The sequence below is a fragment of the Vombatus ursinus genome, unplaced genomic scaffold, assembly GCF_900497805.2.
Source record: "Vombatus ursinus unplaced genomic scaffold, bare-nosed wombat genome assembly UNPS02014814.1, whole genome shotgun sequence".
NCBI classification, from domain to species: domain Eukaryota; kingdom Metazoa; phylum Chordata; class Mammalia; order Diprotodontia; family Vombatidae; genus Vombatus; species Vombatus ursinus.
In genome coordinates this window covers 11,970,697-11,984,753 of record NW_020954592.1, presented here as the reverse complement: position 1 = coordinate 11,984,753, position 14,057 = coordinate 11,970,697, and the positions used below count along the sequence as shown (strand labels likewise).

General features: G+C 38.4%; 1 protein-coding gene across 4 annotated transcripts in view; it reads left to right on the top strand.

The window, feature by feature from the left end:
- Positions 1 to 14,057, top strand: part of CTPS2 (CTP synthase 2) — a 132,590-nt gene that overhangs the window by 34,729 nt on the left and 83,804 nt on the right. For all 4 annotated transcript variants that reach the window (XM_027835387.1, XM_027835390.1, XM_027835388.1 and 1 more), the window contains exons 8-9: positions 3,925 to 4,076; positions 13,059 to 13,191. In XM_027835387.1, the coding sequence (XP_027691188.1) occupies positions 3,925 to 4,076; positions 13,059 to 13,191 (285 nt within the window). The remainder of the gene's footprint in view (positions 1 to 3,924; positions 4,077 to 13,058; positions 13,192 to 14,057) is intronic.

The window sequence follows — 14,057 nt, the reverse complement described above, 5'->3', positions numbered from 1 at the left end:
CATCTCGATGTAGATGATTCCCTGTAATAATAATTCACATTGGGTTTGTAAAGCATTCTATATGTGTGTGTGTGTATAATACACACACATACGTATAGTTGTATAACAGCTTTATGAAGTTGTTATTCAAGTGATTTTTCTCAAGCACCCAGTGCTAGTAAGGGTCAGAGGCAGGTTTTGACCCCTGGCCTCTGTTGATTTCAAGTTTAGCATTCTTTCCCTTACATTATGCTACTATTTAATTTCTCTCTTGAACTACAAATGTAATTTTTTTCTAAGGCACACATGTGACCATGTCATTCTCCTCTGTAAGCTTCCAATGGCTTCTATTATCTCTAGGATCTAAAATAAAACTAAACTTGATCTCATATTTAAGATGCTTCACAATTTATTTCCAACCCAGCTTTCCAACTTTTTTTAAAATTTAAATTGTTTTATTGATGCATTCTATTTTTATATTCTATTACATTATGCATTACATTACATTATATATACATTACATTTCAACACCGCCTTCAGACAGAACCCTATCTTGTAACGAAGGAAAACAATTACACAAAAACATCGAATTCATTGAGTACATCTAACATTGTGTGCAATATTCCAGTAGCCCCCTTGTAGTTCCCTGCCTCTCCACCACGAGGGAGGAGGTATGTTTTATTATCTGTTCTCCGAGTCATTTATTGTTTTTTATAGTTATTCAATTTGATTTCATTTCATTTCCATTGTTGTTCTCGTAGTTTTAGTTTGCTCTGTACCAGCTCCAAGGAATGATTCTTAGTGATCTCCATATTCAGTATTTCTTACTGCATAATGATATTTCATTACCTTTATATACCATAGTTTGCTCGTTTGTTTTTCTTTGTCATTCCAGAATAATAGGAGTCTCATTTTGTTTTCAATTCTTTGCTACTGCAGAGTGGTATCTTATCCAACTATGGATGTTTGAGGAATTTTTAAAAAATATTTTGTCTTTTTTTTTTTTTTTTGGCAAGGCAGTGGGGGTTAAGTGACTTGTCCAGGGTCACACAGCTAGTAAATGTCTAGTGTCTGAGGCCAGGTTTGAACTCAGGTCCTCCTAACTCCAAGCTGCCCCTGAGGATTTTTTTTTTAACTTCCTTGGCTTACATGCCCAGTAGTGAGATTACTGGGTAACGTATGGAACAGTTTCATCACTCTTTTCTCCCTCATAATTCCAAATTGATATGCAGAAGAGGTAGTTCACATGTCCACCACCAACAGCTTGTCGTCCCCTAGCCATTCCAACATTGACTGATGGCATTTTTGGGTCATCTTTTCCAACTTGCATGGTATGAGGTAAAACTTGAGTTGTTTTAATTTCCCTTTTTCTTACTATTAGTAATTTAGATCATATTTCATGTGGATTATAGTTTATAATTCTTTTGAACCATCAATATCCTTTCACAACTTCTCTGTTAGGTTTTTGGTGTCATATGTTTGTGTCAATTCCCTATATGTTTTAGGTATTCAGACAGTTACCAGTGTTATTTGATGCAAACTTGTTTCCTACTAGCATTTCTTTCCTAATACTATCTTTATTGATTTTATTAATGCAAAATCTTTTAAATTTCATGTAGTCAAAATATTTATCATATCTTTTATAATATACTCTCTTCCTTGTTTACTTAGGAATTCTGCCCTAGCTGGAGTTGTAAAAGGAACTTAGTCTTATTCTTTTCTAAAAAAAAAAAATAAAATAAAAAAAAAAAAAATATATATATTTTTTTGATGTGGCCTTCATAGGTCACAACCATTTTGAGATTATTCTACATATATCTCTATCTCTACACCTATATCTATACATATATGTACATATACACCTTTACTCCTATCTCTGTCTACATATAGATCTAACTATATCTACATCTATTTATTTTTCTACAGCTACATCTTTATATAGATATATAAATCTGTCTTTCCATTTAGAGCATCTATTTCTCTATCTATCTTTCTAGAGAATCTAAGTGTTTATTGTATAATAGTGACTATGCTAATCCCAAACAAGACAGACCCAACCCTCAAGGAGCTTACATTCTAATAGGGGAAGACTACATGAAAGTAAGGGAAGCTGGAAAATGTATGGTTTAGAGATGGCCTTCTAGAAGTCAGTCTTAGATCTGGGCCAGATAAAGCAGCAGCTAACTTGGCAGAGCTCAGGGTGGTTCCAGTGGTGGAGTCTAAGTTTCCAGTGAGGAGGAGATAGGAATGATGCCTAGATAGACATATACAGAATGGTCTAAACCTAATTTCAGCCAATCTGCTTTCCAGTTTTCATAGCAGTTCTTATGTAAAAACAGACCCAACACTGGCCCAGGTTGGCAGCTAGAGCATCCTTTTAACTTCCTTCCTTCCTTCCATCAGGGTTAAGTGACTTGCCCAGGGACATACAGCTGGTAAGAATCTGAGGTGGATTTGAACTCAGGTCCTCCTGACTCCAAGGCCAGTGCTCTATCTACTGTGTCACCTAGCTGCCCCTAGAGCATCCTTTTACATTAAGAAGCTTGAGCTTTAGGTTCATGTTCACTTAATTCAGTCTTGAGGAACCTAGACTCTAAAGAGAGGGGTCAGATTCCCCTTTCCCCCCATTTTCTCAGGTTCTTTATATCCACTTTCCCTAGAAACCCAGGGAAATCACTTAGACAAAGCATGGGTTTGGTACATGTAGAGGGCCTCAGACCCTTCTAGAAAAAGTACCAAGTTCTCCCCTCTCCAATCCAACTGCCAAAGGTCTGACCATCTCACTCTATTTAATAAATCCAAGTGGCTCCCAATTACCTCTAGGATCAAATTTAAATTATTTTGCCTGGCATTTAAATCCCTTCACAATCTGGCCCTTTCTAACCTTTCCAGTCTTGTCATACTTTTCTCCCTTCCATGCACGCTAAAAGACATCCACACTGGCCTACTTCACACAGGACACTCCATCTCCTAATTCATGCCTTTGCATTGATTGTAACCCATGCCTGGAATGATCACCCTCCTTATCTAGGTGTCCTGGCTTCCCTGTCTTCTTTTGAGACTCTAAGTAAATCTGTCCTTATATAGAAGCCCTTTCCCAGGTCTTCTAGCTAGAATCTTCCCTCTGGGATTATAATCCTAGGCCCTGGCACATAGTAAGCACTAAATAAAAACACTGACACATAACTGGCACCTGATACAGAAGGAGCTTAATAAGTGCTTTATTGAATTGAGTTGAACGAGGAGATATGTTTTTAGTAGGATTTTTTTTTTTTGGGTGAGGCAGTAGGGGCTAAGTGAGTTGCCCCGAGTCACTCAGCTAGTGATTGTTATGTATCTGAGGTTGGATTTGAACTCAGGTCCTCCTGACTCCAGGGCTGGCGCTGTCTCCACTGTGCCACCTAGCTGCCCCTAGGATGTTTGAAAGATGGGAAAAATTAGTGCTAGCAACTAGGGAGGAGAGAAAGCAAGAGAGAGAGAGAGAACAGGATTGTTTGTCTTTGTGGGAATTCTACCCTTTTCTCTACCAGTGTGACCCTGGGCAAATTATTTAACCTCTTTCGGCCTCAGTTTTCTCAGTTGTAAAATGAGGGTTGGACTAAATAAAGATTCCTTCCAGATATGTAATCTGTGATGTTATGTTACCAGATGTGTTAAAGTTAGTGGCTTAATAATCCAGACAAGTGATATTTTTGTATTCAGCTTTACTCTCATTAAAGAAGCCCGAATATTGAGGTAATACATGTAAAATTCTTTGCAAATTGTAAAGTGCTACAGAAATGCCATATGTTATTATTAATACTGTGATTACATAATATCTAATTAAAATTGTAATCTTTTTGGCCCTCTTTTCATTCCTGAGCCGATAGGTGTCATAGTAGTATTGTAAAGTTTCATATTAGAGTCTGTCCTGTCAAACTAAGGTGTGTTTTCATAATTTAACAGGTGATATTCATTCACGATGTTTCTTCCACTTACCGGGTGCCTGTCCTTTTGGAAGATCAAGGTATTGTCAAGTATTTTAAAGAGAGATTGGACCTGCCTATTGATGATCGTCCAAGTGATTTGCTTTTCAAATGGAAAAATATGGCTGACAGGTATGGTAATGAGGTCATCTCTACAGGAGTGAAATCTTGTTAGAATACTAGTGTGTGGAAGAATAATGATTTGACCTGTAGTCTATAATGATTTGACCTGTAGTCTATCTCGGTATTTCCTAGCCAGTGAGCCTCTTGGGTCTATGAAATTATTACTGAGGGGCCTGCAAATATGTAAGTTACAAAATTGTATTTGTTAAATGACACAGTTAATCAAGAAGCAAATTTACCTTCTGGACACTGAATAAATAAATACTTGGCACATAGTTTGAACTGGACTTGTAATTTCATTGGTGTATGGAATTCCTGGTGAGGAAATGTCTCCTACTAATGCATATCAGCACCAGCTCTGCAACTTCATCATTTTTCAGAATTGCTTGGCGGTCTAAGTGGTTAAGGTACACACCGCCAACGTCAGGCAGTGTCAGAGGTAGGAGCTGAACCCAGTTCTTCCTGACTGAGACCACTTACCTTTTCATATGTGCCTTGCACATATAGATACAAATATAAATATAAATAAGGATGATAGCTAGTGGGAATAAATTAAATGAGGGTTTTTTTTGAGGATAGGGGAGACATGAAAATGTTTGTAGGCTTCCTGAGTATTAATATATCTCTATCAACATCTCTATAGATAGAGATGTAGAGATATATAGAGACCTATAGAGATCAATATGTATCTATATATAGATATAGATAAGGACATTAATATTGATACAGATCTATATAAATCTATATAGATTTCTCTTTCTATATATTTATAGCTGAATCTCTGTAGATTTTTATTTATATCTCTATCTCTTTCTCTATATCTCTGTCTTTATAGATCTCTCTCTCTCTTTCTCTTGATTTACATATATATTGGCAGCAAGGTTTGGGTCCAAATATTTAGGGAATTCCTGGTATGGAAACCCCACCAGCATATCTGTGACTTAGTGTTACCCGGAGATCATGGATTATACATTTTTAGAGCTGGAATGGACCTTAGAGGTCCATCTGATCCAACTCTCTCATTTTATAGATAAACTAAAACTTAGAAAGGTTAGGTGATTTATCCAAGGTTGCACATTAAAATGAACCTTTGTTACCATTGGAATCAGTTCTCATCTCTACAGTCCCAGCAAACCTGGGATTAAAACCCAGGCTTTTTGACTTCAGTTTTAGCCCTTCTCCCACTCTTCCATGCTGTAGGTTAAATGATTTTTTTCTTGGTGGCTCAACCAGTCTGTATAAGAGGCAGGTCTTGAATCCAGGGCTGACTTCATGCACTATGTCTCTCATATGATGACTTTTAAAAATATATGTTAGGAGCTGCTGTGGTTAATAAAGTGCAAATGTATTTAAAGTGTTACTAAATATTCATAATAGCTTTTTGCTATTATGTATCTTTTCAATCAATATATACGAATAATATAGCTGTTAGTTATAGAAGGAAGACGGTGAAATTTTTTTCATGTAAAAAGAGTTCTTATACTTGAAAGGGGGATAGCCTGATGCAATAGAAAGAGAGCTAAATCTGTATTCAGAAAATGATCCTAAATTTGAATCTGGGTTCCACCGCTTTCTACAGTGTGACCTTGGACATTATCCTCACTAGGCCTCAGCTTTCTTATCTTTAAAATGAGTTGGGTAGACTGGAAGGTCCCTAAGGTTCTTTCATCTCTGTGGCTGTGAGCCAAGGAAACTTTGCTCTGTCTGGATTTATAATAAGCTTTATTTATAATAGAGGTGTGTTATTCTTTTTGAAGATTTCTGGTACTTATGATTTTTCCAAGCTTATGCAAAGATATATTTGAAGGAGATTTACCTTCAAAAGATGTTCTAAAAAGCTGTATTTTTTCTCTTTTTTCATGAACTCTGAAATTCATTTATCTGATTATAATCTGTTATTATTCCACTTTTATCTCTGTCTTGCAACCCCAAACTTTCATCTACAGCATGATGTGACCTCAAATCCTCCTCAGTTCTTTACCAGACCATCTCCTCTGCACTCTCTTCCCTTCTTCGTTTCTTTTTTTTTTTTGAAAATTTATTATTTATTTTTAACATTCGTTTAAAAAAAATTTGAATTCCAAATTCTCTCTGTCCCTCAAGCCCTTCTCCCACTCCCTTGAGAAGGCAAGCGGTATGATATTAATTATACATGCAAAGGCATGCAAAACATATTTCCATGTCAATCATGTTACAAAAAGCAAAAAAGCAAGAAGAATAAAGTGTAAAAGTATGCTTCAGCTTATATGAACTGATGCAAAGTGAAATGAGCAGAGCCATAAGATCATTTTACATAGTAACAGCAATATTGTATGATGACCAGCTGTGAATCACTTAGCTGTTTTCGGCAATACAACAATCCAAGACAATTCTAAAGGACTCATGATGAAAAATGCTGTCCACCTCCAGAGGAAAAACCGATGGAGTATGAATGCAGATCGAAGCATACTTTTTTACTTTATTTTTGTTGTCTCTGTTCTTTTTTGCAACATGGCTGATTTGGAAATATGTTTTACATGATTGCACATGTATAATTTATATCAAAGTGCTTGTTTTCTCAAGGAGGGGGAACAGAGAGAGAGAATTTGGAACTCAAAAATATAAACGAATGTTAAAAATTGTTTTTACATGTAATTGAGAAAAATAAAATAAAAACATTCTTTAAAAAAGAATGTGAAAACAGAACAAAAGTATGCTTCAGTCTGCACTCAGAATTGATTGACCATTTCAGTTCTACATTGTCTTATTCTTTTAAGTCCCTTGCCCCCTATTGTATCACTCATCTTGTCCCTGCAAAGCCTCAACCTTAAATCATTCTCCCCTTTGTTCCTACACCCATACTGCTGAGTGAAGCTGGAGAAAATCATGAAACCATCTTGTCTGATCTGACCAGAAATTTATGTTATATAACCGCAACTGGGCCCTCATCGTTGCAAGGCAGTCCTTTTATGCCTCCCCGAATAGCTCACTGCCCCAGTCATCATAGCAGCTCTTCCAAACTTTTTTTTTCCCCCTTCTCAAACCTCTTATGCCTCCCCTCTCAGCTGAGAGCTTTGCCTCATATTTTACAGAAAAAATGGAGGCCATTTGCTGAGAGCTCCCTCCTCTCCCCTCCTCCTCATACTACAACACCCAGGTGTCTTCTGTTCACTATCTCCTCCAGTCCCGTCTCACATGATGAGGTGGCCCTTCTCCTTGCCAAGTTTAACTCCTCTGCATGCACACGGGATCCCATTCCATCCTGTCTTCTCCAAGAGGTTGCCTCCTGTATCATCCTTGCCCTCTCACTTATCTTCAGTCTCTCCCTATCTTTTAGCTACTTCCCTACTGTTTACAAATATTCCCATGTCTCCTCCTTTCTCAAAAGAGCTGCTGTCTCCTGGATCTTCTCTTACCTATCTGATTGCTCCTTCTCAGTCTCCTTTGTTGGATCTTCATCCTTGGGTTAGCAGGGCTCTCTGTCTTGGAATCTCTTCTCCCTCTACACTATTTAACTTGGAGATCTCATCCCCTCCCAGGGATTCAGTTATCATCTTAATGTTCCTCAAGTCTGCCTCTCTAGCTGTAACCTCTCTGCTGACCTCGAGTCTTTCATCTCCAGCTGCCTATTGAACATCTCAAACTGGATGTCCTGTAGACATCTGAAGTGCAACCTGTCTAAAACAAAACTTGTTATCTTTCCCCCCCAAACCCTCCCCCTTCTTAATTTACCGCTTACCTGTCCAGGGTAGTGCCGTCCTCCCAGTTTTCCAGGTTTACAACCTAGGTGTGATCCTCAAATCCTTTCTCTGTCTCACCTCCCATATCCAATCAGTTGCAAAGGCCTGTTGATTTTACCTTTGTAGCATCTCTCGAATATACCCCTTTCCTTCCTATGACATTGCTGCCACCCTGATTTGGGCCCTTATCACTTCATGCTTGTACCATTGCAGTAGGCTGCTCATTAGTCTTCCTGCCACAAGTTTCTCTCCACTGCATCCTATCCTCCACACAGTTACAGAGTGATCTTCCTAAAGTACATGTCTGACCTTGTCACTCCCCTACTCAATAAACTCCAAACTCTGGTGTTGAATATAAAATCTTTTGTTTGGCATTCAAAGCCCTTTATTCCCACTGCCACCCCAGCTACCCCACCTTTCCAGTCTTTCTACATCATGCCCCTTCCTCTGTCACATCCTCTGTGATCTGGTGACATTGGCCTCCTTGCTGTTCTTCCTGCAAGCTGCTCCATCTCCAAATTCTGGGCATTTTTACTGGCTATCTCTCTGTATCTGAAATACTCTTCCCACTCTTCCTTTGAGTCTCAGCTAAAATCCTGCCTTCTACAGAAAGCCTTTCTTGATTTCCCTTAATTCTAACTCTTCCCTCTGTTGATGATTTCCAGTTTATTTGTACATAGTTGTTTACATGTTGACTTCCCCTTTAGACTGTGGTCTCCTGGAAGGCAGGGACTGTCTTTTGCCCTTCTTTGTATCTTTAGTGCTTAGCACAGTGCCTAGCACATAGTAGGTCCTTAATAAATATTTATGGACTGACTCTATATCTGAATAATGTCTTTTGTCAGAGTTGGAGTTCGATCTCCAGTCTTAAGCCATTTTATATTCTCAGGGAATATGAAACTAATGAAAATTTATTTGACTGGAAAGTAGTCATTTGTTGTCATTGTAATTTCCTCTTGTGTCTGTAGTTTTAACTTCATAATCAAGCTCCTTGATTGGATAAGATAGAGAAAGCATTATTAAATGCTAATTATGTACCAGTTAGTGTGTTAAGCCCTGGGATTACCAATATGAGAAAAAAAGACAGTATCTGTCCTCAAGGAGTTTCCTCCTTTCTTCCTCCCTCCTTCATTTCTTTCCTCCCTCCTTCCTTTCTTTCCTCCCTCCTTCCTTTCTTTCCTCCCTCTGTTTCTTCCTTCTTACCTTCCTTTTTCCCTCCATTACTCCTTCCCTCCCTCCTTTCTTTCCTCCTTCCCTCTCTCCTTATCCTTCTCTTGACCTACTGTATTACCCTTCCTCCCTCTCCTCTCTCGTTTTCCAGTTTCTCTTTCTATGTTGTCTTTTCTAATTAGAGAGGGGAGAGATTGTCTTGTTTGCTTGGATTTACGTCCTTTGTACCTAGCACGGTGCCTGGTGTATAGTATGCATTTAATAAATGCTGTCGTCCATCTGTATTTGTCTATCTAACAATCATCTCTCTGTCTCTCTGTCTCTCTCTCCCCCCTCCTCCTCCCTCCCTCTCTCTCCCTATCTATTCATCCATCCATCCATCCTGTCCCTATGCAAGAATTCCTTTTACAGTCCCCCCATCAAGTCTTTCTTGAAGAGCTCTAATATGTAACTACCTTGACAGGTATCTTGATCATTAGAAAACTTTTCCTTAGATCAACACTGTATCTGTCTTTTTTTTTTTTTTTTTTGCTTTTTGGTGAGGCAGTTGGGGTTAAGTGACTTGCCCAGGGTCACACAGCCAGTAAGTGTCATGTGTCTGAGTCTAGATTTGAACACAGGTCCTCCTGACTCCAGGGCTGGTGCACTATCTACTGCACCACCTAGCTGCCCCTGTTCCTGTCTTATTGTGAAGTGCTGAACTTATTATCTATAGAAGCCAGTGGAGATCATGAGACTGAACAGATTTTGGCCCCAGCACTGGCTCCAGGTCCTTTCCCTATCCCTTTTCTAGTAGTTCAGCAAAACTGACAGTAACTACATCTGACAGTGTAGGGAACATTGCCTGTCGTCTGTAGCCCTCCCCTTCTCCTCTCCTTTACCAAAAAGAGGCAGATGCTTCCGCATCTCTTTTCTGGAGGCAAGATTGGTCATGATAATTACTTAGCAGTGGGCTTCATTTTACTGTTCTTTTCATTTACCCTATTGGGGTCACTATGCATATTGTAGAACTTGTTTTTTTGAAAGTCTTCAGTATGTGTTTTTCTTTTGCTCATGTACTTTATCTCATAAAAGTGTAGTGAAGGCTATACAGCTGTGTGCCTTAGTGGGCAATGTAACGAGGCTGCCTTTGTGTAAAATAAATTAGCACAACAGGGCCTAAAATCATTTATTCCCAAATGTGTTGGTTTTAGGGTTTTGTTTTACTGCAAAGATGAAAAAATAACGTATTGTTCTGTTGTTTCAATATTCTTTATTTGTCAGTGACATTCAGAACAACTATGACTTATGCATTACTAATACAGTACATTACACACATCTCCTTGGGAGCTTCCCACACTTTTAACCTACTTGTAATATTTATGTGAAGGAAGGAGCTCCTACACCACCTGAAGAATTTTGATAGACAGTCTGGGCTTGGTGGAAGGAGGCTACAGATTCTTTTTTCCACTGAAGAAAAGGCTAACAGTGCCACAGACTTAATACCAGGCTGTCCTTTAATGTTTGACTTTACAAAGAGTTCCAGACACGAACAACTTTTAAAATAGCACCTTTTAATGTCAAAGCGAGATGGGAAATCTTTCTAGAATATCTGTCATGTGAATGTTTTGAATTTTCTCATGATATTGCTTTTTATATTCTGAATAACACCCCTATACATAACACCCTGTCTCCTGTCTCTGTGTCTTTTCACTGGCTGTCCTCCCATGCCTGTAATGCTCTCTCCCTCTGCCCCTCCCCTTACCTCTGCCTCTTGGCATCCTTTAAGATTTAGTTAAAATCCTTAACTTCTTCAGGAGGCCTTTTTGACCCCTGCCTAAACTCCAACACGTACTATTAGCATCTTTTCTCTGAAATTCTTGTTTTTTGTTGAGTTATTTCAGTCATATCTTGACTTTTTGTGATCCCATTTGAAGTTTTCTTGGCAAAGATACTAGAAGAGTTTACCATTTCCTTCTCCATCTCATTTTACAGATGAGGAAACTGAGGCAAACAGGGTTAAGTGACTTGCCCAGGGTCACACAATTACTAAGTGTCTGAGGCTAGACTTGAACTCAGGTCCTCCTGACTCCAGGGTCAGCACTCTATTGCCTGTGCTTCCTAGCTGCCCATTCTCTGAGGTTACCTTACACTTGCTCTGTATATACCTTATATATACCTAGTTATTTGCATGTTGTCTCAATCCAGCAGAATGTAAGCTTCTTGAGGACAGGGATTATATTTTTGCCTTTGTATCTCTAGAGTTTAACATGGTACCTGGTACACAGTAAGTGCTAAATTGTTGCTCACTGGTTGACTAGCTAACTGTGCTTGATCAGGGTGAGTTCTTCATTTGTCCAGCAGAAGATCTATCCTTAGGTAAAAATTGAATAGGTCTAAAAAGAGCTTTCAGTGAAAGTATGAGATGACACACATTATAGTGACTCATTTTGGCTTGAGAGGGCTGGTGGTAAAGCATTCCTCCTTCTTGGCAGATAGATGGGTGGTGGACTACAGGTATAGCATAAGGCATACATTTTCGGATATGGCCAACATATTGGCTTGTTTGGATTAATTGTAACTCCTTGTTACAAAACAGGGTTCTGGAGGAACCATATTTTAAAGTGACAGATTTTTAAAAAAATTTAAAGCATCAATAAATTTAGTTTTGAAGAAAGAGCTACAAACCAGTCATTAAAAAATTGTTTCTGCATTGATTTGCCTTTTGTAATTAGGCAAATGCAGGATGTTTTTGAGAGATCTAGAATTTTCTAATCAATAGAGGTTTTATTTGATGGAAGTCTCCAGGATTAGCATATAGAGAACAGTCAGTCCATCTTTGTTTAAGCCTGAAGGGGCTCAATTCATTAGCACTTACCAGGACAGAAAGTAACAAGAATCACCAAAATACACAGGTGCTGTCAGCACCGTAAAATTGTTCAGGGTGTAGAGACTGTGTTCAGAAATGAATTCCCTGAAATAATCCACAAAATTCTTAGGTAGCATTATTATTTACTGACTTTTTCAGCAGCTGTATCTAGTCCTGTCTTTCTGAAGTTCCAAAGCCAGTTGTACCAAAATATGCATATTCCTTAGGCAATGCATCTTTTATGTACACGACACTCTCAAAGCCTTAGGGCAGTTTTAAGCTATTAAAGCTCAAGGCTGCACTAAGACTTATGGGACATACTGTGTAATGATGCCAGCTACAAAAACAGTACTGCATGGATGGTATTCCTAACTTCCAAATATTTTAAAAATATCAACAAATAGCAGGAGAGTTCACAGCCAAAGTCTTAACCATTTGGGGGGCAATATCTTTAAGTGTCTCAAATCGCGGTAGCTAGCAGTAGCCCATATTTACCCCAAGTTGATACCTTTACAAATCTTCACAAACTGACAATGTACAGTTTTCTCATATGCTTGATTTATAGTTTCTTCCCTTTATTGTTTGGGCAGCTAGGTGGCACAGTGAATGGAGTACGGGGCCTGGAGTCAGGAAGACTCATCTTCATGCGTTTAAATCCAACCTCAGACACTTACTAGCTCTGTGACCTTGGCAGGTCACTTAACCCTGTTTGCCACAGTTTCCTCATCTGTAAAATGAGTTGGAGAAGGAAATGGCAAACCATTCCAGTATCTTTGCCAAGAGAACCCCAAATGGGATTGCAAAGAGTCAGATATGACTGAAACGACTGAACAACAAAAACAATATTGTTCAAACTCTGAAAACAGTCATATTTAAACAAGGTTCTATCTTGACTAGGAGCTTCTTTCACACAGGGGCTATCTTTCAGATCCTCAGAACTGTTTCCAGCTGCTTTTCTCACACAAATGTCTTTTCCCCCATTCTATCAGGTTTTAATTTTGTACAGCTCTCCTTTCTTCCTGAGATTGCTTGTATATCCCATCTCCAGGATTTATTTATGGTTTTGATATTTTCTGACAGACTCAAGGTGCTTTAGAAATAGAATTTTAGGTTTAAGTGCCTTATTGTAAGGGTATGATTGATTAAAAACTGTGCTTTGCAACTAGACAGAGTCTTAACAGTTAGGTCTTATAATGTGATTTTTGGTATGATTGTGACCCTGCAAATAATTTGAAAAAAAATTTTTTTTGTCAGGTATGAAAGGTTACAGAAAACGTGCTCCATAGCCCTGGTTGGCAAATATACCAAACTCAGTGACTGCTATGCATCAGTATTTAAAGCCTTGGAACACTCTGCTTTGGCGATTAATCACAAATTAGATTTAACGGTGAGACTTGACCTGTTTTTCCAGAATATTTCAGTTTTCAAAATCAGTGTTCATACTTAAAGAAACTAAATTAAAATTTGCTTCGTAGAATTAAGTTGTGCATGTACGTGTGAGTAGAAACTTAAAACTATTTTTTGGATGTCATAGAACTGATAGTAGGTCTTTTTTTTTTTGATTTAACAAAACAAACTTAATTTAAAAAAGTGCTGTTTGCCTCTAACTTGGTTAATAGTTACATTCTACTTCACCATTGTAAACTACTCTTGAAATTCTTGCATCTATATTACAAGGCATTATTGGATCCTGTATTGTGGCTCTTGTTATCTTTTGTTTATTCTGTGTGAGTTTTTAGAAGTAGCATTCCAATCTGAAGGCACATTTGAAAATAAATTCTCAAATACGGTCCTGGGAGAAGGATCTGAGCTACAGCTCAATAACTGCTTTTCACGTGGACATCAGTAAAGTCCGTCGTGGCCAAAGTCCATCGTGAAGGGTATATTAAGAGATCATGGTAATAAAAAATAATTAGATAGTACAATAACGAGCATTTATGGAGTGCTTATTATGTGCCAGGCACTGTGTTAAGTGCCTTAGAATTATTTTCTCATTCGATCCTCATGGAAACTCTGGGAGTTAGGTGCTGTTGTTAATCCCTAATTACAGATGAGGAAACTGTGGCAAACAGAGGTTAACTTGCCCAAGATCACACAGTAAGTGTCTGAACAGAGGGGAAGATAATGAAAGAGTATACGCGTCCAAGAAACTAGATTGATCGATCCCTTCGTGTTTCACCCCATCACATATGCATAGAGGCATGCATGTCTGTATATATGCTTGCACACACGAATACACACATGCACGTAGAT